This window comes from Artemia sp. Qi Xiang Cuo, chromosome 16 (assembly GCF_049724085.1).
Source record: "Artemia sp. Qi Xiang Cuo chromosome 16, ASM4972408v1, whole genome shotgun sequence".
Classification (NCBI taxonomy): Eukaryota; Metazoa; Arthropoda; class Branchiopoda; order Anostraca; family Artemiidae; genus Artemia; species Artemia sp. Qi Xiang Cuo.
In genome coordinates, this window is record NC_142809.1 from 4,114,496 (window position 1) to 4,140,762 (window position 26,267).

The 26,267-nt window shown below is 30.7% G+C and overlaps 2 protein-coding genes across 8 annotated transcripts in view; both read right to left on the reverse strand.

Annotated features, from left to right (window-relative positions):
• Positions 1 to 3,010, reverse strand: part of LOC148942489 (uncharacterized) — a 58,787-nt gene extending 55,777 nt beyond the window's left edge. For all 7 annotated transcript variants that reach the window (XM_089102477.1, XM_089102473.1, XM_089102472.1 and 4 more), the window contains exon 1: positions 2,862 to 3,010. In XM_089102477.1, coding sequence (XP_088958603.1) covers positions 2,862 to 2,942 — 81 coding nt within the window. In that variant the 5' untranslated portion in view covers positions 2,943 to 3,010. The remainder of the gene's footprint in view (positions 1 to 2,861) is intronic.
• Positions 3,011 to 6,782: 3,772 nt separating this feature from the next.
• Positions 6,783 to 26,267, reverse strand: part of LOC148942490 (isocitrate dehydrogenase [NAD] subunit gamma, mitochondrial-like) — a 60,473-nt gene continuing 40,988 nt past the window's right edge. Inside the window, exons 8-9 of the mRNA XM_089102700.1 lie at positions 24,798 to 24,879; positions 6,783 to 10,587 (exon numbers count right to left, since the gene is read on the reverse strand). Of these exons, the coding sequence (XP_088958826.1) occupies positions 10,575 to 10,587; positions 24,798 to 24,879 (95 nt within the window). The 3' untranslated portion in view covers positions 6,783 to 10,574. The remainder of the gene's footprint in view (positions 10,588 to 24,797; positions 24,880 to 26,267) is intronic.

Sequence of the window (26,267 nt, forward strand, 5' to 3'; positions counted from 1 at the left end):
AGGGCTATATATGGGACTATTAGGAGTGGGATGGCATGTATCATCAGAGTAGCAAACATTATATTTGGAAGAGGATATGTTAGGCCTAGGAATGATACTACCTTTTTGTTATTATAGTTACCTTCAGAAGAGCATAATTCTAGATGTTACCACAAATGCTAATCAATCAGAAGGAATTATTCTGTGCTATTCTGAAATATAGCACAAATAATAGATTCATATTATTGGGTTATATTTTTTCCCATTGGGGGGGGGGGGGGTAAAGTGAAGCTGTGGGGTTTTAGGAATGATGTAAGTGTGCTAAATATTTATTAAGCTTATTAGGTAAATTAATTAAGGGGTAAGATTCTAGTTTAGGTATTTTTTGCTATCTTGGAAAGGGGTTAGGTTATGAAAATGAAACTTTCAGTAATGAATCCAGGGCCAAAAACATACTCTGGGAATGTATTGCCAAGCTTCCATGTTAACCCCCTTCTGATTTCTAAGTCTTAGAAATTTACCTACTTGACAGGTCTATACCAATTGAAATTTTGACAAAACAACATTTTATCTTAGTTTTCAGTTATCAGTTTCTTTTTCTCTGGTTTGAGTTTTGAATATACAATGCCTGTTATTTGATTAGAATTTTAAGTCATATCAATTGGTTTTTATCTAAATGTAGAAAAAGTTTTGGCAGATTTTTGGAACCTCATAAATTGGGATTGAGCAAAGTTCTGAAGTTGAAAACAGTTTTTTGTTATTCATTTAAGCAGAACATCTGTTTTGCAAGGTTTCACTTTCATAGCACAAAGGATTCCAGCTATTTTGCTTATAAATGGTTTCAAGACTTAGAGATTAGACAAATATTTAGAAATATGGGTATAGATGTATGACCAGCCAGGTCATCAGGAGACATGTTAAGAAAACAATTTTTACTTCATAATATGCAAAACTATTCTAGTTAACATATTTTCTAGGGGAAAATTGTGAAAAATAAACAGATTTCACTGCATGTATCCCTTTTCAAATAGTCCAGAACTTTCCAGAACTTGTCCAAAATTTCCAGAACTTTCAACTATGTTGAACAACATGAATATCTCAAAATTTTGATTGGATGCGTTTGGGAAAATGGTGGATGTGAGAGGGGCGTTAGTCACAATCCAATCACTTTCCACTATTAAAAAAAGGCACTAACCCTTTCAATTTCCAATTCAATGAGCCCTTTTGAAGTTTCTATGACAACACTTTCAATAAAAACTTTATATGTCCCCAGGGCATAACTTATGACCCTTGTCCTGAGGGCTGTGGGGGGAAGGATTGTCATCCTTAAAGACCTAATTTCCAAAACTTTCAACTACGTTGAATAAAATGTTTATCTAAAAATTTTGATTGGATGTGTTTGGAGAAAAGGTGGGTGTGAGAGGGGGGGGGGGTAGTTGCCCTCAAATCACTTTTGACTATTGAAAAGGGTACTAGCCCTTTGAATTTCAAATCAAATGAGCCCTTTTTCAAGTTTCTATGACAAAGATTTCAATAAAAATCTTATATGCCCCCAGAGCATAACTTATAATCCTTGCACTGAGGGTTGTGGGGGGGCGTCTGGGGAAAAGGTGGGCATGAGAGGGGGGTTAGTTGCCCTCAAATCACTTTCAACTATTAAAAAGGGAACTAGCCCTTTGAATTTCAAATTGAATGAGCCCTTTTTCAAAAAGATACAAGTGGCAAATATTCATAAGTTTAGGTTAAGTTAAGTTAGATTAGCTAGATGGCTCTTGGGTGTTTGTTTTATAAACAATTTTCAAGACTTGGAGAATAGGCATAAAAACAAAAAATACAATTGAAAAACTAGAAAAACAAGGAAAATATCAAGGATAAAGGAGCTCCCCCTGAAAAATATATTAACTAAGATAATTTTGAATATTATGAAGTAAGAATCATTTTCTTAACATGTCTCTGTAAGACCTGGCCTGGTCATACATTTATACCAAAATGTGATAGAAAAACTGAAAAATACAAGGAAAGAAATGATAATAAAGGTCCTCTTCTCAAAAAATGTCTTAACTAGCACTATTTTGCATATTATGACATAAGAACTGTTGGTACTTATGCTTTATATGATACCCACAAAAGAAGTCAAGTTTGGTTATTGCTAATGAAATAAAATAGGCCTAGGATGAATATATAGCCTAATAGTTCAGAAACAAATTTGGGCTATATATTTACACATTAAGGGGATGGGGGGGGGGGGGGGGTAAAGCAGAGTATATATTAAATATGGAACCTAACCTAGGTACCTTTTTTCCCCCCCTAAGCCCCAAAAAACAAAAGTTTAAATATTTGGTAATTTTTTTGCAGTTCATATTATTGACTTACAAATAAAGTAAACATACTACTCAATACCTTTGTTTATGCTCTTTCCAAATATAATAATCGTTTTTGTCATAAATGAATTTTACCCCATCCCTATATATACCAATTATGGGAATATATTTGCACATTAGAGGGGGGGGGGTGGTTGTAAAGTTTAAACTTACCTCTCATTTACATCAGAAATAAAATTTACCCCCACCTCCCTAATGTGCAAATTTATACCCTGAATTGTATAAATATGGGTGGGGGTAAAATTCATTTCTGACAAAAATGATTAGGCTATATTACATTTGTAAAGAGCATAGCCTAGCCTAAAAAAGACAGAGTGGTATATTCACTTTATTTGTAACTCAATAATATGATTTGGTAAATATTTACCCCAATTTAACCTTTAGGTCCAATGAATCTCAAACTAATTAGCTTAGCCTAAGGCTAGCCATTTTCTTGGGTCTACCAGAACTACCTAGGCTAGCCTACTTGTTACGCAAATTATCATAATTATTTTAGTTCACCTTATAGCCATTTTTTACATATTCTTTCACAAGGCCTAAGCCAATACCACGTGATGAACCAGTAATTAAGACTGTTTTCATTTTAAGACTAACTTAGGAAAAAGATTATCTATGCAGGATAAGTTTGAAAAATGCGCTGTTAAGAGACATCTAATAATAGGTATAATATTAAGAATAAGTGCGATAAATCTCGACTTGGTGCCGCGATAAACGTGGCGTTTTCAGCGTTTCTAGAGCGTATATATGTGAACGTGAAGAATAAATGGTAAATTTCTAGGTGGCGCAATAATTTAGCTAGGATGAAAGTGAAAACATCACTTGATGCCTTTTTTTTATGCTCTTACATAATCCAGTAGTCGCTTCTGGGGCTAATTTCATCTTGAGCCCTTAAAGGGGCCCCAAAGTTATTTTATATGAATTACGAAAGAGAATAAAAAAGGCATCAAATGATGTTTTCACTTTCATACTAGCTTAAGTTATATGGCCCACTATTTACCATGACTTTAACCCCCCGAAAAGTACAGCATTCTTGCCAAATTATTTTGAATTCCTAAAATACAGAGTGTCTAAGAAGACAATTTGCTTTAGTAGAGCCATCATGTAGTAAATATAAGGAGCTAATTAGTATCCTCAGAAATCTTTTTGTCAAAGATATTCCAATAGGCCTATACTAAGAAAATATCTCAAACTGTGAAGTCAGCCTAAATGACGTTCAACATAAGCGTTAACCTAGAAAGAAATCTTGTAGTTAATAAACTGACATAAATTTCTTTTTGATAAATATGGCAGTTTAAAGCTTGAAAGCGCTATGTCTGTGAGGTAGGTATTCTACCCCGAATTCCGTTTTAAAAAATCATTGTGATAAGTTTTGATTTATTCGGATGACTGTTATTTGGTTTCACAGCTTCTTTCAACATATTAAAGAAACTTTGCCGGAAAAGCGATAAATTACCTATTTGCTACTATTTCTGTAACAAAACCTCGGGAAAAATAAAAAACTGTTTTGTATTTACCATGAGTTTCCCTTCATAACAACTTTCATTCCCGAATCTCCAGGCAACAAATGCTTTCCCTCGGTTTTGCTGGTGCGAACTATCACGGGGATTGATAAAGAGTAATTTATGAAATTAGCTCTCAAAAGATACAGTTTCTGCTGAATCAACAGTAGCCTCCAAGTAAAAAATTCATCAAAAGTAGGGAGTAAATGTATGAGCAGTCCATATAAGGAAACATGTTAGGAAAACAATTTTTTAATTAATAACATGCAAAATAATCCTAGTTACATATTTTACAATGGGAAAACTTTGATCTTCACTTATTTCTTCTATCACATTTTTCAATATTTATGTATATTCCCCAAGTTTTGAAAATCGCTTATAATCAGAAACGCAAAAGCCATCTAGCTAATCTAACATAACTTATCAGTATTTTCCTATTAATAACTTATTGTTAGGTGACAGTGATGGTGTTTAACTTTCATATATAAACAATTTGAAAACGGATAAATACAGTAAAATCTGTATTTATTTTTCATAATTTTGTTAAAAAAATTGTATAACAGTGAAAAAAGTAAAGATAAAGGTTCTCCCACTGCAAAATATGTTAAATAGGGTTATTTTGCATATTATGAAGTAATAATTGTTTCTTAGCATGTCTCCTTATGTGGAGGCCTGCTCATGCATTTATACCAAAAGTACTAACACCGAGAGCTTTTGTATGACTTGGAGATACCTGAGTCGTCAAATAGAATATAATGAAGTGGAGATATTACAGGGATGAAAATCTTAAAAGCACCAAGAACTGTGAAAAAAAATATGATGGTGTGGAACTGGTGAAGCAAAAACTTAGACAACCGTGTATAGGTTGAAAGATTACAATAAACTCAATTTTTATGAAACAATCTCCAAGTACAGTTCAGTTTTCTGGTAGAAGAGAGTGCTGAATTTAAGATAAAAACCCGTGGATGAAAATCAGCAATAACTAAAGTTTAAAAAATTTGGAAATTTGTCTTAGGGATTCGAAAGTCTGTCAATGTTTTTTTATGAGCGAAAATTGTTGTCAAGTTTAACTAATTAATTTTGGCAACTGATTTTCAATGTTAAACGAGGCGACACGGACGAAAAATGGTATAACTGTCCTACCACTACTACTACCAACTCACCGCAGCACCAAGCCACCTGAGGCCAACACAGCTACGCGCGCTCCTCCTCCATCCCAATCTATTCAAGACTTCCCTCTTTACAACCTTCCAGGAAGTTCCCATTTCCTTTGAATCTTTGTTTGAGATCCTCCCACCCCAACCACGGACGACTTGCTTTCCGCTTAGCCATAGATGGTTGGGCGAACAGTACAATCTTCGGCAACAACAGCTTCATAACTTTGAAACAACCAAAAGAAAAATCTTAGAAAATCGTAGTTTTCTGGTGTGAATAGACCTAAAATCGTCCAGGAAATAAAAAATGTTTAAGATTTGATCTTCTTGGTACTTTGAGCTTATTCCAAGCTGCAATTTAAGGCAATGACCCGACAAGGGCCCATCATTACAAAGTTAATCCAGGGAAACCAAAATGAAAGTTGGCCAAAATTCTTTCCCCTATAAACTGCTTAAATTATAAAGTGTCAGCAGTAGTAGCTGAGTTAGCTAATCTTATATTATTCAAGCATAGAACTATCAATACACCACTTTAAAAAGGATAGCTAACTGTCTGGTGGTGTTTCCAAATATATGGATGTATTTTCTCTTTTTTTTTTATCCATTTTACTTATTTCAGATATTAATATAAAATATCTTTTTTGTTTTAAATAATGTTCTATTAGTTTCTTTAGTTTGTATCAAATGCATCTACTTTCCAGAGCAGATAGCCTTGAAACTTCACACTATTTCTAAATAAACTTACTAGGCCAAAAAACGTCAGCCCTTTTTATTTATTAGACACAAACAAGCCAAAATGCTCCTCGGATGACAGGTCTTAAAAAAAGAAAATGCAGCCTTTATTTCTTGTGAGGGCCGGAGAAAAAGAAAGTTTGCATCCTTCCCCAAAATGCAAAACTATAAGTCACTTTATCTCCTCCAAAAAGAACTGATCCACAAAATTTTCCCTCAATCCCCACTTGCTAAACAAGATAGGATATAATTACAACACATATGAATATATATATATTAAAGGGTACAGCTACGTCACCTTCTAATGAAAACTACTGGTTTGAAGCAACCTCTTTATCCTCCACATAATACTTGCTTGCCTTCAGGCATAAGAAAAAAACACATACCCGCCCTGATGATCGGAAACCAACGGACTCCGATTGTAAAATTATTCTGGGAAACGCGCTTTGGGTAATTAAACAACGTGATTGGCTTCAGATCACTTAATGGTTGGGGGGTTATGAACAATTGCAAATAAGATATAGGGCTAGATTTATTCGAACATCCCATTTCAATATGCAGGTAATACTAAAATAATCAGTAATGATAATGCCCTTCCGGAACATAGCCCTTCTTGTAACATAATCACAAACGTGGAATCTATCATCTATGGGCTAATACTAAATTTATATCTTGCTAAACTTATGAGTAATTGAAGCGGAAAAGAACAGGGTGTTTATTGGTACAGCCCATGCTTCTTCTTATTCAAGAGGTTTTTCCTGCAGTACACTATTTCCGATTTCATATCCTTTTCCTTAACTTTGGAAAAACCGAATGTCAAGTTTGTCAAATCTAAAAACAATCTTAAATAATTCACAGGAAAAAATCAAGACATTTTTTCTATTTATTAGAGTGCATCTGACCCCAGTTTTTCTGACATCCAGAATTAAATACAAATTTAAGAGAGGAAAAAACGAGTATAATTAAATAAAACAGTGGAACAAAAAAGAAATACAACAATCTTTAAATAATAAAAATCCTGGCACCAAAAACAGATCTAGCTAATTAATTATTATATTTTTAACAGAAAGGAAAACAAGTATTACACAGTAGCCGTGGACAAAATCTTAACTGATTCTCAGTATTTTTTTCATCTGAATCTGAAATTTAGGGAATGCAGTCAGTTGCTATTTCACTAGGTCCAAAAAATCATAATAGTGGTGTTTGAGGTAAATATTTCCTGAACATTTGTGATTCAAAATCCTCTCTGTTAAACATGCAATAGGCTCTTCACACACAAGCAAGCAAGAAACATATAGATTCGTGTTCAAGTAGTTTTGTAGCTTTTAATTCTAAGAACACACCATTCGGTTTTGGAATGACTTTTGCATTGAAAGCATTCCTTTCTAGAGGAATTACAGATAAGGATTCTTCAAACCCCTCACATTATAGAACACTGCACAATCATCATCGAAAGATTTTTCTTCATAAGTTGGGAGGTCCTTGAATAAATAGCGGTCCTTGAAAGAATATTTCTCAGGATCGTTGGAGCAGGCCCCAGAGCCTCAATATCTATGTATGTTCTGTCTATAAGGCAAGTCTTGTTTCTAGTTAATCACTAAGTAATGCAGCTATTGCAAAACGCATATGCACAAGTTGGAACCTGGATAGGATCTTCTAAAACAAAAGAGTGGATAGGACAAAGGGGACAACTTCTCCACAAAATCTTATTATTCCTAAGTACTTCTTTCTCAATACAGTAGTGATTAATTTGGATAAATTCAGATTGTATAAACTTCAAATTCAATTTACTTAAACAATTTTTTTTTTATATTATTTCGACCCCCCATCGAAGAGTCTTTATCAAGGGGGATTTTTTTTTTAGATTAAATCAAACGCAACATATAAAGAAACAGACAAATACACACACAAAAAAAAACAACAACAAAACAAATAAATTAAACTCACATCTTAATAACCTCCAAAATACTACAAACACTGTAAAAGCCTGAACAATCACATAGATATCCCGATAAAATGATTTTTCAAATAATAGAAAATAAGAAAAAAAAAGTTAATGGAACCGGAAATAATAGAACAAAATGAGCCAAATTATAAAACCAATTATACAACTTTGCTGTATATTCCAATTCTGTCACAAGGGTAAAAAAAAAAAAAAAAAAAAAATAATATAAAAACAGATTTAAAATCCCTACTAACTATAGGCCCTTCACTGAATAACGGAAAAGATAAGATTCCGAAAAATATACAAAGTAGGGTATACAAAATTCCTTATTCTTTCGGTAAATTTTATATGGAAAGAACACAGCAAAATTTAGAAAATTTTACAAATAAAGATTACAAAAACATAAAAATACCATTGATTGCTCTTTAAATACAATATAAAACCAAAAACTTTTAAATCAGCTTAAGCACAACATTTATTTGACCTTTGACGCCATAGTATATTTTTTGATCAAACGAATGAACACGTCTATTGGATTTTTGCGAAGTTTACGAAAAATTACACAAACTAAAAAAATTATCTATGGGGGTATTAGTATTAACAGAGATGAAGGGGAATATAGACAAATCGAATTTGCAATAATTTGATTAGGGGGGCAGACCAAAATTTCAAAGTGTAATGTGTAACATAATAGTTCCCAAACAAGAGTCAACCCTGTGAGTGAAAGTCGGGATGAGGTCAACCCTGGAAAGATTCAACGGACCGCAGCTAAGTTAGAAAATAAAAAAAAATTCCTTTTATTTACAATGCATAAGTTTCTTTGACTTGTTGCCACATATAGCCTAAGTTTGCCTATATTGTCCAAATGATCTTAAAAAAAAAATTAATAAAGGGTGATGACCTGGAGTTTTATGTAAATTCTTTCAAATGAATACAGTATTTCATTTTTGCTAGATCTCATTGCCAATCTGAATTTATAGAGGAGAATGTCTGGCATATCACAATCACAATCTTTTGTGATCTCTGTGTGATTATTCACGCTTTTACAGTGTTTGCAATATTTATGAGGTTACTAATATGTGAGCTTTATCTGTTTGTTTTTTGTTTGTGTACGTCTGTCATTTTCTTTATATGTTGCGTTCCAAAAAGAATATTTTCCCCGTTGATAAAGGCTCAGGGACGCGGAGTCGAAATATTGAAAAAAAAAGGATTAAAGAAAATGATAGAATTTGGAGTTTAAACAATATAAATTAATCCAAATTAATCTCTACTGGATTGAGAAAAAAACACATAAGAATAGATATAGCAAAATTTTGTGGAGACGTTAATCTACTTCGTCCTATCTGTTCATTTGTTTTAGAAGATCCTATTCAGGCTTCAACTTGTGCACATGCGTTTTGTAATAGCTGCATTACTGAGTGGTTAACTAGAAACAAGACTTGTCCTATAGACAGAACATATATAAATATTGAGGCTCTGAAGCCTGCTCCAAGGATCCTGAGAAATTTTCTTTCTAGGACTACTAATTATTCAAGGACCTCCCAATTTAAAAAGAATAATCTTTTGGTGAGGATTTTGCGCACTCTATAAAACTATGGGTTTGAAGAACCCTTATCTATAAGTCATCTAGGGAGGAATGCTTTCAATGCACAAGTCATTCCAACACCTTCTGATGTGGTCTTAGCATGGGCACCCATAAGCTTAATTCCAGGGGGGGGGGGAACCTCGTCTAATTGGTACTTAATGCTATATAATAGAAATCTCAGAACAAAAATATAAAAATAAGGCAACATCATTCAGCCGGGGGGGGGGGGGCGCACCTTCCCCCTTATGTGCGCCCATGGGCCCTAGAGTTAAAAGATGCAAGACTACTTGAAGAAATCCATTTGTTCTAGGTTTGCTTGTGTTTAAAGAGACTATTGCATATTTGACAGAGAGGACTTTGAAACAAAAATGTTCAGGAAATATTTCCCTAAAACGCCACTATTTGGATTTTTTGGACCTAGTGAAATAGGAACTGATTATATTTCCAAAGCTTTAGATCAAACTGAAGGAAATATTGAAAATCGGTTGAGAGTTTGTCCTCGGCTATTGTGCAATAATTGTTTTCCTTTCTTTTAAAAAGTAATAATTAATTAGCCAGCTCAGTTTTTGTTGACCGGATTTTTAAAGGTTTGTTGTATTTCTTTTGTTTTGTTCCACTATTTTATTTAAATCATACCCTTTTTCCCTCTTAAATTTGTAAATGGAAAAATCAGTGTGGTCTAAGAAATTACTGACGTTAAATTCCTTTTATTTTATATTTTTATGCTCCTACTAAGGTTCTTAATTGACAAAAAAATATTTTTGTATACCTTGCCCCCCCCCCTCCCAGTTTATGAGGCCTAAAACCGTTACTGAGAAATTATAGCACACAAAAAGAAACAAATTTCTTCCCATACGGATAGGATATTATGATCGAGACAAGTACCATTCTTCGCCAATCTTTACACCATAGCTTCGCCGCCAATCACCTTTACACCGCCAATCTTTCCATATTATTAATACGAACCACATCAAATAACGATTACTATATATTAATTAAAACATCATGAATATTAATAAAAAAGGAAGTTTCCTAATGATTCAAAACACATCGAAAATATCGAGAAAAAAAATACTAAATGAAAGAATAATAATTGAAAAAAGCCTTAAAATAGTTATTACATATGTTTTTCTGTTCCTTGAATACCCTTCTTCCTTGAATGATATTTAACAAAAGTATGCGAAAGCTAACAAAGTGAAACAAAGACCAGACGGTAGTATTTTAAACAAAAATGACGAACAAAACTGAGGTTTAACGACTATCCAGACGTACGTTGAGTGGGTCAATCTGAAATATGCTTCAAGCATAGCTCCTGAAAAGAAAACAAAAAATAAATGTGAAAGTTAGGGCAAGATTAGAGTACATATTAACAAAAAAAGAAAAGAAAACAATTTTTTTTTAACAAATTTTGATCTAATGTCCTTACTCATTTTTTCCACAAAAAGTTTTCAAGAAAAGTACAGAGTCTAGGACCCTTGAATATAACAATTTCATTCTATATTTTTGGATATAAAAATGGGTTATAACATTTTTTTTAAACTTACTATTTCATTATAAATCTGTTTTGTAAAAGTTGTATAATTCACAAACATTGATTTGTCAAGATTAAGTTGATTAAAAAAAAGTTCAAAACAAATTCGTCATGTTTTCTTCTTGTTCTATTAGGCCGCTTAAAAACTGCCGTTTCTCCTATATGTCGAAAAATATCAAAGCCGAAAGAAGAAACATGGCGGATGCAAAATGGAGTAATTGTATTGAATATTCTATCCAACTTAATAGTGATAAATTAATGCTTGTGCGTTATGTAACTTAAAAAATGTAATTTAAATCAAATAGTAAGTTTGAAATCCATGGTTTAAGCCTTTTTTACACCCAAAAATAGAAATTTTTGGTCATTTTAAAGGGTTCAAAAGGGCTTAAATTTGAATCCGCAAGAGAATCGATTATTATATTTGTAAAGAGCGTAGAAAAGACATCGAGTGGTATATTTGCTTTATTCGTATGTCAATAATATGAACAGCGAAATATTTACCCGAAAAGAAATTAAAATGAATAGTTATGTTGATTAAAAATAACAAATATTACTACGAGCAAGCAACAAAATGTAAATTAAGCAGAAAAAGAGCCGGGTAAAGACTAAAAAGAAATCAATCGAATCAAAATAATTTTTTTGCACAAAATAAGTTTTTCAAAAAAAAAGTAAAGAACTCAGTTAAGCCAAAAATTAACAAAGATAGAATGAAATAATCTACCAAACATGCAACTACCACAAATCAGTATCAATAAATAAGTGAAACCCAAAACAAACAGAAATTAAAATAAGTCAAACTCAACACAAGTAGAAATTAATCTGAGTAGGGTTCTAAACCCTCTGCTTTCTAACAGTCAGAATATAATTTGTACTTTACCGAAGAAATTCAAATGAATCTACTGAAAAAAGTGCATTGTCACTTTAATATACATATGCCGATATTTATTCCTTAAAATCTTAAATAATTTTTGTTTTCTTAAAGTTATAAGTGAAACATTTAAAAGAATTTTTTTTTCAATAAAATACAAATTATATTCTGGCCCTTGTCATAACTTACGACCTTTGTCATGAGGGCTATGGGGGGAGGGTTGTTATCCTCAAATACATAATTTCTGGATCTTTCAACTACGTTGAACAAAATGGCTATCTCAAAATTTTGATTGGATGTGTTTGGGGAAAAGGTGGGTGTGAGAGGGGGTTCGTTGCCTGAATATAATTTGTACAACCGAAAAAAAATCTTTTAAATGTTTTCACTTATAACTTTAAGAAAACAAAAATTAATTGAGATTTTAAGGAATAAATATCAGCATATGTATATTATACTGACAATGCACATTTATTTCAGTAAATTCATTTGAACTTTTTTCCAGTAAACTACAAATTATATTCTGGCTTTCAGAAAGCATAGGGTTTAGAACCCTACTCAGATTAATTTCTGCTCGTTTTGAGTTTGACTTATTTTAATTTCTGTTTGTTTTAGGTTTCATCTATTTATTGATAATGATTTATGGTAGTTGTATGCTTGGTAGATTACTTGATTCCATTTTTGTTCATTTTTGGTTTAATGGAGTTCTTTACTTTTTTTGAAAAATTTATTTTGTGCAAGTTTTTTTATTTATCTCAAAGCAGAGGCGAGGCTAATGCCAAATTATAGTTGATAAAAGAATTAATAAAAGAGTTAATAGTTGGTGATGACGGCGAAGAAAAAAGAGGAACAACTCAAAGCAATCTTCACGGTGGCGCTAAATTATAATACTTATATATTTTACTGCTTTGAATCTTCAAGCTGGTAAACAACGTAAAACAGCATAATCATTTATTTTATATAAAACAGCATAATAAATGTAACTTCAATTGATTCAATTATACAAATTTAAATATATGTTTGTAAGTTAAACATATCATGGCCACCGCTACGGCAAAGTACGAAAAATGGTGCAAAAAAAATAAATAAATAAAACACAGCCCGTTCTAACAGCACATTTGAGTTTTAGGCGTCTTGAGAGAAAAATCGAGGAGAAATTTACATCTGAAATTTACATTTCAGGAATTTGAGAATGGCAGATTAGAAATACAAACATGTACTTTGTCAAACATACCTATATCTACTAGAAAGATACCTACATCTGCTATTTTTGTAACATACCTACATCTACTAGAAACATACCTACATCTACTTTGTCAAACATCTACTGTCATTTTTGAAACATACCTACATCTACTAGAAAGATAGCTATATCTACTTTGTCAAACATCTACTGTCATTTTTAAAAACATACCAACATGTACTAGAACGATAATTGCATCCACTTTGTCAAACATACTTACATCTACTAGAAAGATACCTACATCTGCTTTGTCAAACATCTACTGACATTTTTGAAACATACCTACATCTACTAGAAAGACACCTACATCTACTTTGTCAAACATATACTGCCATTTTTGAAACATACCTACAACTGTTTTCGAAAACATACCTACATCTACCAGAAAGATACCTATATCTACTTTGTCAAACATCTAATTCATTTTTGAAAACATACCTACATCTACTAGAAAGATAATTACATCTACTTTGTCAAACATAACTACATCTACTAGAAAGACACCTACATCTATTTTGTCAAACATCTACTGTCATTTTTGAAACATACCTACATCTGTTTTTGAAACCATACATACATCTACTAGAAAGATACCTATATCTACTTTGTCAAACATCTATTGTCATTTTTGAAACATACCTACATCTACTAGAAAGATAATTACATCTACTTTGTCAAACGTACCTACATCTACTAGAAAGACACCTACATCTACTTTGTCAAACATCTACTGTCATTTTTGAAACATACCTACATCTGTTTTTGAAAAGATACCTACATCTAGTAGAAAGATACCTATATCTACTTTGTCAAACATCTACTGTCATTTTTGAAAACATACCTACATCTACTAGAAAGATAATTACATCTACTTTGTCAAACATAACTACATCTACTAGAAAGACACCTACATCTACTTTGTCAAACATCTACTGCCATTTTTGAAACATACCTACATCTGTTTTTGAAAACATACCTACATCTACTAGAAAGATACCTATATCTACTTTGTCAAACATCTACTGTCATTTTTGAAACACACCTACATCTACTAGAAAGATAATTACATCAACTTTGTCAAATATACCTACATCTGCTAGAAAGACACCTACATCTACTTTGCCAAACATCTACTAGAAAGATAAATCTTTCTCAAATAATAATACTAATCATAATATAAAAAGTGCTGATTATTTTAATATTGCAGAAAAACTGATTTTTCACCTGTATTGATTGAAGCCTTACAAGGAATAAATATCTCATACTTACCCGTTTAGATAAGATATTTTTTTTTCAAATAACTGACCATTCCATATGATATATTAGAGTAGTTTTAAGTTTCCGTGTTTTATTGATAGCACTATCTATTTTCTTACAGTTCAATAAATTTAATTAAAAATTAATTTTGATTATAAAATGTCAACGGATAATCGCATGAAACTTTTAAATAATGTAATCAGGGTCGTTACTAGCCAAAATGTTTGGGGGGGGGGAGCAAGAGATTTTACCGACTGGCTGGTTATTTTTCCGACTGTTTTTTGTCGATAATTAGAATAATGTCCGTTTTGAATACAATACGTACAATCACTGCAAGATTCGGTAAAACCGCTGCATTTACCGACCGAGATTCAGATTTCAGTACATATCATGTGACTATTTTAATTCTGTTTAGTTAACCAAATGGAAAATTGTGGCACCATCTGTAAAATCACGGCAGGAGTCGGTAAAACTGCTACATTTACCGACAAAGTTCGAAATTTCTGTAGATGACATGTCATTACTTTCATGGTCTTTATTGAACCGAACGAAGAATTTTAGCGGCGTCGGAAAAATCATGGCGCATAACGCCATGACTTTACCGACTGAAAAAAAATGGGGGAGGGGGGGTCCTCCCTCCCCCATACGTGACGGCCCTGAATGTAACGTCTTTATGCTTCCCAAAAGTGCAGATGGATATTATAAAGTATATAAGGAAATTCTCTTTACATATTGCAAACTAGAATGCCTATTTTATTTCAGGGTACTTTTGTTCAGTCAATTTTTTAACGTTTGGTTTTACACAAGTCTTCTAGACCCAAAGCGATTGTTTTCACAACAATAAAGTTTTTGCTTAGGATTCCCTATTCCCAGTGTTCAGGGGTGTTCACAAGATGGGAGTTAAGATGGATTCTGCCCCATGGAAGACCAAAAATGATGCAGATTTTTGATCCGTATGACTGAAAGAACCACCCACCAATCCCCCTCGAATATCTTACTAAGAATCTTTTCAAAACGTTATTTCATAAAACTATGGCTGATTGAAAATTCTGACTAGACGTTTTAGTTGTGTATAAAATTTAAACTAAAATCCGGTACTTTAGTTCTTAAGGTGAAAACCTTTAAAACTTAACAATAATTCATAAAACTGTGTTAAATAACACTGTGTTAATTAAATAACGAACAAAAAATAATTTTCACATAAAATTTTTTAAAGAAAAGTAAAGCGATATGAGTTTTACTACTGATGACGGTCACTGTATATGTGACCAAAATATCTGGTATTTTTTGTGAAATTTATTATACACTGTCTATTAAAAACGATTTTATCCCTATTTTGAACTTTTATTTTATCGTCATGGAAAGGCGGTGTGGTCTCTGTAATTATCTAATTTTCGTAAACGTTAATTTTATTAAGATTATAAAAAGTAAAACTACTGGACTACAACTACAACCACGTTAACCTGTAACGATGACAATTCAAATCAACAATCAACAAATCAACAATTAGTCATGGAAAGGCAGCGTGGTCTCCGTAATTATCTAATTTTCGTAAACGTTAATTTTATTAAGATTATAAAAAGTAAAACTACTGGACTACAACTACAACCACGTTAACCTGTAACGATAACAATTCAAATCAACAATTTAGATTAACGTTAATTTCGTCAAAATTAGAAAATGCAAGACTACTACACTACAGTTACAGCCACGTTAACCTGTAACGACAACGATACAAACGTTAACGATAAAAATCATTAATTTTTGTAAACGTTAATTTTATTAAAATTATAAGAAGTAAAATTACTGGACTACAACTAAAACCACGTTTAACTTGTAACGATAACAATTCAAATCAATAACTTTGATTAACGTTTATTTCGTCAAAATTATTAAATGCAAGACTACTACACAACAGTTACAGCCGCGTTAACCTGTAACGATAACGATACAAACGTTAACGATAAAAATCATTAATTTTCGTAAACGTGAATTTTATTAAAATTATAAAAAGTAAAACTACTGGACTACAACTACAACCACGTTAACCTGTAACGATAACAATTCAAATCAACAATTTAGATTAACGTTAATTTCGTCAAAATTAGAAAATGCAAGACTACTACACTACAGTTACAGCCACGTTAACCTGTAACGACAACGATACAAACAATAACAATACAAACTAATACAAACAATCAATAACTTTGATTAACGTTAATTTCGTCAAAATTATTAAATGCAAGACTACTACACTACAGTTACAGCCACGTTAACCTGTAACGATAACGATACAAACGTTAACGATAAAAATAATTAATTTTCGTAAACGTTAATTTTTATTAAAATTATAAAAAGTAAAACTACTGGACTACAACTACAACCACGTTAACCTGTAACTATAACAATACAAATCTACAATTTAGATTAACGTTAATTTCGTCAAATTTAGAAAATGCAAGACTACTACACTACAGTTACAGCCACGTTAACCTGTAACGACAACGATACAAACGTTAACGATAAAAATCATTAATTTTTGTAAACGTTAATTTTATTAAAATTATAAAAAGTAAAATTACTGGACTACAACAAAAACCACGTTTAACTTGTAACGATAACAATTCAAATCAATAACTTTGATTAACGTTAATTAACCTGTAACGATAACGATACAAACGTTAACGATAAAAATAATTAATTTTCGTAAACGTTAATTTTTATTAAAATTATAAAAAGTAAAACTACTGGACTACAACTACAACCACGTTAACCTGTAACGATAACAATTCAAATCTACAATTTAGATTAACGTTAATTTCGTCAAATTTATAAAATGCAAGACTACTACACTACAGTTACAGCCACGTTAACCTGTAACGACAACGATACAAACGTTATCGATAAAAATCATTAATTTTTGTAAACATTAATTTTATTAAAATTATAAAAAACAAAATTACTGGACAAAAACTAAAACCACGTTTAACTTGTAACGATAACAATTCAAATCAATAACTTTGATTAACGTTAATTTCGTCAAAATTATTAAATGCAAGACTACTACACTACAGTTACAGCCACGTTAACCTGTAACGATAACGATACAAACGTTAACGATAAAAATAATTAATTTTCGTAAACGTTAATTTTTATTAAAATTATAAAAAGTAAAACTACTGGACTACAACTACAACCACGTTAACCTGTAACGATAACAATTCAAATCTACAATTTAGATTAACGTTAATTTCGTCAAATTTAGAAAATGCAAGACTACTACACTACAGTTACAGCCACGTTAACCTGTAACGACAACGATACAAACGTTAACGATAAAAATCATTAATTTTTGTAAACGTTAATTTTATTAAAATTATAAAAAGTAAAATTACTGGACTACAACAAAAACCACGTTTAACTTGTAACGATAACAATTCAAATCAATAACTTTGATTAACGTTAATTTCGTCAAAATTATTAAATGCAAGACTAATACACTACAGTTACAGCCACGTTAACCTGTAACGATAACGATACAAACGTTAACGATAAAAATCATTAATTTTCGTAAACGTTAATTTTATTAAAATTATAAAAAGTAAAACTACTGGACTACAACTACAACCAGGTTAACCTGTAACGATAACAATTCAAATCAACAATTTAGATTAACGTTAATTTCGTCAAAATTAGAAAATTCAAGACTACTACACTACAGTTAAAGTCACGTTAACCTGTAACGATAACGATACAAACGTTAACGATTAAAATCATTAATTTTCGTAAACGTTAATTTTATTAAAATTATAAAAAGTAAAACTACTGGACTACAACTACAACCACGTTAACCTGTGACGATAACAATTCAAATCAATAACTTTGATTAACGTTAATTTCGTAAAAATTAGAAAAATGCAAGACTACTAAACTACAGATACAGCAGCGTTAACCTGTAACGATAACGATACAAACGTTAACGATAAAAATCATTAATTTTAGTAAAGGTTAATTTTATTAAAATTATAAAAAGTAAAACAACTGGACTACAACTAAAACCACGTTAACCTGTGACGATAACAATTCAAATCAATAACTTTGATTAACGTTAATTTCGTCAAAATTATAAAAATGCAGGACTACTAAACTACAGTTACAGCAGCGTTAACCTGTAACGATAACGATACAAACGTTAACGATAAAAATCATTAATTTTAGTAAAGGTTAATTTTATTAAAATTATAAAAAGTAAAACTACTGGACAAAAACTAAAACCACGTTTAACTTGTAACGATAACAATTCAAATCAATAACTTTGATTAACGTTAATTTCGTCAAAATTATTAAATGCAAGACTACTACACTACAGTTACAGCCACGTTAACCTGTAACGATAACGATACAAACGTTAACGATAAAAATAATTAATTTTCGTAAACGTTAATTTTTATTAAAATTATAAAAAGTAAAACTACTGGACTACAACTACAACCACGTTAACCTGTAACGATAACAATTCAAATCTACAATTTAGATTAACGTTAATTTCGTCAAATTTAGAAAATGCAAGACTACTACACTACAGTTACAGCCACGTTAACCTGTAACGACAACGATACAAACGTTATCGATAAAAATCATTAATTTTTGTAAACGTTAATTTTATTAAAATTATAAAAAGTAAAATTACTGGACTACAACAAAAACCACGTTTAACTTGTAACGATAACAATTCAAATCAATAACTTTGATTAACGTTAATTTCGTCAAAATTATTAAATGCAAGACTAATACACTACAGTTACAGCCACGTTAACCTGTAACGATAACGATACAAACGTTAACGATAAAAATCATTAATTTTCGTAAACGTTAATTTTATTAAAATTATAAAAAGTAAAACTACTGGACTACAACTACAACCAGGTTAACCTGTAACGATAACAATTCAAATCAACAATTTAGATTAACGTTAATTTCGTCAAAATTAGAAAATTCAAGACTACTACACTACAGTTAAAGTCACGTTAACCTGTAACGATAACGATACAAACGTTAACGATTAAAATCATTAATTTTCGTAAACGTTAATTTTATTAAAATTATAAAAAGTAAAACTACTGGACTACAACTACAACCACGTTAACCTGTGACGATAACAATTCAAATCAATAACTTTGATTAACGTTAATTTCGTCAAAATTAGAAAAATGCAAGACTACTAAACTACAGATACAGCAGCGTTAACCTGTAACGATAACGATACAAACGTTAACGATAAAAATCATTAATTTTAGTAAAGGTTAATTTTATTAAAATTATAAAAAGTAAAACAACTGGACTACAACTACAACCACGTTAACCTGTAACGATAACAATTCAAATCAATAACTTTGATTAACGTTAATTTCGTCAAAATTAGAAAAATGCAGGACTACTAAACTACAGTTACAGCAGCGTTAACCTGTAACGATAACGATACAAACGTTAACGATAAAAATCATTAATTTTCGTAAAGGTTAATTTTATTAAAATTATAAAAAGTAAAACTACTGGACTACAACTAAAACCACGTTAACCTGTAACGATAACAATTCAAATCTACAATTTAGATTAACGTTAATTTTGTCAAATTTAGAAAATGCAAGACTACTACACTACAGTTACAGCCACGTTAACCTGTAACGACAACGATACAAACGTTAACGATAAAAATCATTAATTTTTGTAAACGTTAATTTTATTAAAATTATAAAAAGTAAAATTACTGGACTACAACTAAAACCACATTTAACTTGTAACGATAACAATTCAAATCAATAACTTTGATTAACGTTAATTTCGTCAAAATTATTAAATGCAAGACTACTAAACTACAGTTACAGCCACGTTAACCTGTAACGATAACGATACAAACGTTAACGATAAAAATAATTAATTTTCGTAAACGTTAATTTTTATTAAAATAATAAAAAGTAAAACTACTGGACTACAACTACAACCACGTTAACCTGTAACGATAACAATTCAAATCTACAATTTAGATTAACGTTAATTTCGTCAAATTTAGAAAATGCAAGACTACTACACTACAGTTACAGCCACGTTAACCTGTAACGACAACGATACAAACGTTATCGATAAAAATCATTAATTTTTGTAAACGTTAATTTTATTAAAATTATAAAAAACAAAATTACTGGACAAAAACTAAAACCACGTTTAACTTGTAACGATAACAATTCAAATCAATAACTTTGATTAACGTTAATTTCGTCAAAATTATTAAATGCAAGACTACTACACTACAGTTACAGCCGCGTTAACCTGTAACGATAACGATACAAACGTTAACGATAAAAATCATTAATTTTCGTAAACGTTAATTTAATTAAAATTATAAAAAGTAAAACTACTGGACTACAACTACAACCACGTTAACCTGTAACGATAACAATTCAAATCAACAATTTAGATTAACGTTAATTTCGTCAAAATTAGAAAATGCAAGACTACTACACTACAGTTACAGCCACGTTAACCTGTAACGACAACGATACAAACGTTAACGATAAAAATCATTAATTTTTGTAAACGTTAATTTTATTAAAATTATAAAAAGTAAAATTACTGGACTACAACTAAAACCACGTTTAACTTGTAACGATAACAATTCAAATAAATAACTTTGATTAACGTTAATTACGTCAAAATTATTAAATGCAAGACTACTACACTACAGTTACAGCCACGTTAACCTGTAACGATAACGATACAAACGTTAACGATAAAAATCATTAATTTTCGTAAACGTTAATTTTATTAAAGTTATAAAAAGTAAAACTACTGGACTACAACTACAACCAGGTTAACCTGTAACGATAACAATTCAAATCAAGAATTTAGATTAACGTTAATTTCGTCAAAATTAGAAAATGCAAGACTATTACACTACAGTTAAAGCCACGTTAACCTGTAACGATAACGATACAAACGTTAACGATTAAAATCATTAATTTTCGTAAACGGTAATTTTATTAAAATTATAAAAAGTAAAACTACTGGACTACAACTACAACCACGTTAACCTGTGACGATAACAATTCAAATCAATAACTTTGATTAACGTTAATTTCGTCAAAATTAGAAAAATGCAGGACTACTAAACTACAGTTACAGCAGCGTTAACCTGTAAAGATAACGATACAAACGTTAACGATAAAAATCATTAATTTTAGTAAAGGTTAATTTTATTAAAATTATAAAAAGTAAAACAACTGGACTACAACTACAACCACGTTAACCTGTAACGATAACAATTCAAATCAATAACTTTGATTAACGTTAATTTCATCAAAATTAGAAAAATGCAGGACTACTAAACTACAGTTACAGCAGCGTTAACCTGTAACGATAACGATACAAACGTTAACGATAAAAATCATTAATTTTCGTAAAGGTTAATTTTATTAAAATTATAAAAAGTAAAACTACTGGACTACAACTACAACCACGTTAACCTGTAACGATAACAATTCAAATCTACAATTTAGATTAACGTTAATTTCGTCAAATTTAGAAAATACAAGACTACTACACTACAGTTACAGCCACGTTAACCTGTAACGACAACGATACAAACGTTAACGATAAAAATCATTAATTTTTGTAAACGTTAATTTTATTAAAATTATAAAAAGTAAAATTACTGGACTACAACTAAAACCACATTTAACTTGTAACGATAACAATTCAAATCAATAACTTTGATTAACGTTAATTTCGTCAAAATTATTAAATGCAAGACTACTACACTACAGTTACAGCCACGTTAACCTGTAACGATAACGATACAAACGTTAACGATAAAATAATTAATTTTCGTAAACGTTAATTTTTATTAAAATTATAAAAAGTAAAACTACTGGAAAACAACTACAACCACGTTAACCTGTAACGATAACAATTCAAATCTACAATTTAGATTAACGTTAATTTCGTCAAATTTAGGAAATGCAAGACTACTACACTACAGTTACAGCCACGTTAACCTGTAACGACAACGATACAAACGTTAAGGATAAAAATCATTAATTTTTTTAAACGTTAATTTTATTAAAATTATAAAAACAAAATTACTGGACTACAACTAAAACCACGTTTAACTTGTAACGATAACAATTCAAATCAATAACTTTGATTAACGTTAATTTCGTCAAAATTATTAAATGCAAGACTACTACACTACAGTTACAGCCACGTTAACCTGTAACGATAACGATACAAACGTTAACGATAAAAATGATTAATTTTCGTAAACGTTAATTTTATTAAAATTATAAAAAGTAAAACTACTGGACTACAACTACAACCGCGTTAACCTGTAACGATAACAATTCAAAACAACAATTTAGATTAACATTAATTTCGTCAAAATTAGAAAATGCAAGACTACTACACTACAGTTACAGCCACGTTAACCTGTAACGATAACGATACAAACGTTAACGATTAAAATAATTAATTTTCGTAAACGTTAATTTTATTAAAATTATAAAAAGTAAAACTACTGGACTACAACTAAAACCACGTTAACCTGTGACGATAACAATTCAAATCAATAACTTTGATTAACGTTAATTTCGTCAAAATTAGAAAAATGCAGGACTACTAAACTACAGTTACAGCAGCGTTAACCTGTAACGATAACGATACAAACTTTAACGATAAAAATCATTAATTTTAGTAAAGGTTAATTTTATTAAAATTATAAAAAGTAAAACTACTGGACTACAACTACAACCACGTTAACCTGTAACGATAACAATTCAAATCAATAACTTTGATTAACGTTAATTTCGTCAAAATTAGAAAAATGCAGGACTACTAAACTGCAGTTACAGCAGCGTTAACCTGTAACGATAACGATACAAACGTTAACGATAAAAATCATTAATTTTAGTAAAGGTTAATTTTATTAAAATTATAAAAAGTAAAACTACTGGACTACAACTACAACCACGTTAACCTGTAACGATAACAATTCAAATCAATAACTTTGATTAACGTTAATTTCGTCAAAATTAGAAAAATGCAGGACTACTAAACTACAGTTACAGCAGCGTTAACCTGTAACGATAACGATACAAACGTTAACGATAAAAATCATTAATTTTCGTAAAGGTTAATTTTATTAAAATTATAAAAAGTAAAACTACTGGACTACAACTACAACCACGTTAACCTGTAACGATAACAATTCAAATCAACAATTTAGATTAACGTTAATTTCGTCAAAATTAGAAAACGCAAGACTACTACACTACAGTTACAGCAGCGTTAACCTGTAACGATAACGATACAAACGTTAACGATTAAAATAATTAATTTTCGTAAATGTTAATTTTATTAAAATTATAAAAAGTAAAACTACTGGACTACAACTACAACCACGTTAACCTGTAACGATAACACGTTAACCACGTTAACCTGTAAAGGTTAATTTTCTTAAAATTATAAAAAGTAAAACTACTACATTACAGCTAAAACCACGTTAACCTGTTGCGCTAAAGAGTACAACATTATTTCCTCCAAGAGAAAATCGGTTTCTCCGAAATGACCAAGAAAATTAAAGCTCATAAATGCACTGGTGTTAAAATGAAATACAGATCGTTAATCTTTGTAACGTTAATTTTCAGGGGTATTTCGGAGAATTCGATTTTCTCTTGGAGAAATTCGGAGAATAAGGCACTGACTACCACTACCACGTTACCTTTTTTGTTGAATCGATGAGCAATTAAAAACCCTGTTATTTCAATTAAATACGTAATAATAACAATAGAAAAATCAAAATAAAAATAAATAATAATAATAAATCAACTGAAAGTAAGGAGCAACATTGAAATTTGAAACGAACAGCAATTATCACGTATACAAGTTGGACTGCCCCTCCTCAATACCTCGCTCTTTAGATTTTTTAGTACTTTTAAAAAAGCTTCTTATTCTAATTAAGCGGCGCTTGTGTTTCAGGAGTCGCTCTTACGAAATTGTGACAAGACAGTCAAACTTTAGCATAAATACCGACGTATTGAGGAGGGGACAATCCCTCTCATATAGGTAATAATTTCTGTTCGTTTTAAGTTATATTGTTGCTCCTTACTTTCAGCTGAAAAACTTAATCTTTTAATTTAATTGGTGATTTTTCGTTAAATAGTACCGGAAAAACCGACTGAAGTATTATAACTCTATGTTGAAAAATGTTGAATGTTGAAAAATCAAGTTGAAAAAAACATCTTATTTATTTTTTTCTTGTCCAAAAATGTTGAAAAATCAAGTTTTTAACACGCAGACAGAAATGAAGAATGTCAAAACACAAAAGAAAGCCAGCAGGCTGAGGCCATTTGAGTCTGTATATTGTATTGTATATTTCAGAGGGAAATGAGGATAAATTTTTTATTATTTATTGAATGGCCATTAAGAGATATTTCTTAGGGGGGTGGGTCTCCTACTTGATTGATCAATAAATAGGAAATCTTAATCATTTCGTCAGTAGGATGATTACAAATAGTAACTGAGTGGCTAGAAATATACTGGAAATATGTCAAAATATCACAACAAAATACTTACACATCAATACGTTTTTCTTCTTCCTTAATATTCTTTATGACGCTTTGAATAACATCAGAGCTCGAAGCCATACCGCCTACATCTGAAAGGAAAACTTATTGAAAGAAGAAGAAGATAAACTTCTTCAGAGTTTACTTTCAGAACTTTCAGAGTTTACTTTTTACTTTAAATTACAGAATTATAGTAAAGAAGTACCTTAAGAGAAAACCTGTTGAAATGGAGCCCGTCCATATTTATGGCTCAGAGGATAGAGCAAGGGACTCCCAATCTTGGGCCAGAGGTTTTTGTTGGGCCTCATTTACCCGCAAGTAAAAATCAAAAACATTAAGAATATATCCCTTATTAATCAGAAGCGGCGATTGTGGATTAATAAACTGATATTAAACTGTTTTACGATTTTGTTTTGACTGTCATTTTAATATTACTATTTATTTTACTATTTTGTTTCAACTGCTATTTTACTATTATTTTGTTTTTATTACTATTTTATTGTTTTGATATTTTACTACCAAAATATTTTTACAGATTGATAACAAATACCATAAAATTGGAGGGAAGAGCTTTTTATCTCACCTCCTTTTATGTGAGTATTTTGGTAAGTCTAAACTAATTTTTTCTGACATCAGGGAGATCGAGGTGAAAATTTAAGGGACTACTTTTTGGGTGGGGGAAACCTTTAAGTTTTGTATTGAGAGGGGAGGGGCAAAAGATTTTTATCCGATCCTCAGAAACAAGTAAAAGAAATGTTTTTTTTTATGCATGTCGCACAGATTAGCTAATAGTAGATGAGATAGTAGTAGTTGGACCAACAATATACAATATATATATATACTACATTTATTTACGTTTTTCTTGAAAACGGCTCAATATTTTTTTCTAAAATCGGCATACAAACATTTTCTGGAGTCAAAAAATGATCTAGATAGGCCACGACTTAGGGAAAATTCGTTACTCGCTCCTAGCACCCTTAATGAATAAAAAAAAAAAAAAAATCCTCTACTAACTGAAACTAGAAACTATTTGCTATTTTAAAATTTTCCAACGTCAGTTGAATTCTGCATTATTTTTTTGCGATTAATTAATTAACTAGGCACCTTGAAGGTCAATTGAAGCTTGCAGTTTGACAGAACAGGTCAATTGAACTTTTAGTGAGATCTTAAAAAATTATCCAAATAAAAATATCATTATCTTGAACGGAATTTTTAGTAGAGTAATTTTGTTTTTCCTTTGTATAGATCAGGGGACCAAATCACGAATTGTCTAGGCAAAAAAGTTTTTTTTCTCTTTAAACAGCACAATTAAATTTGCACGAAGTTCCCTAGACCCCACCTTTTACAATATTAATTGAAAAAAAAGAGCTTACCGATAAGAAGTCTTTCAAAGAAAAGTAAAGAGCCGTATTAGAAATTAAGACGAGCAAAGTCCTATAATGATTCAAAGTTAAAACAGTGCCTGATTAATGATAATAAG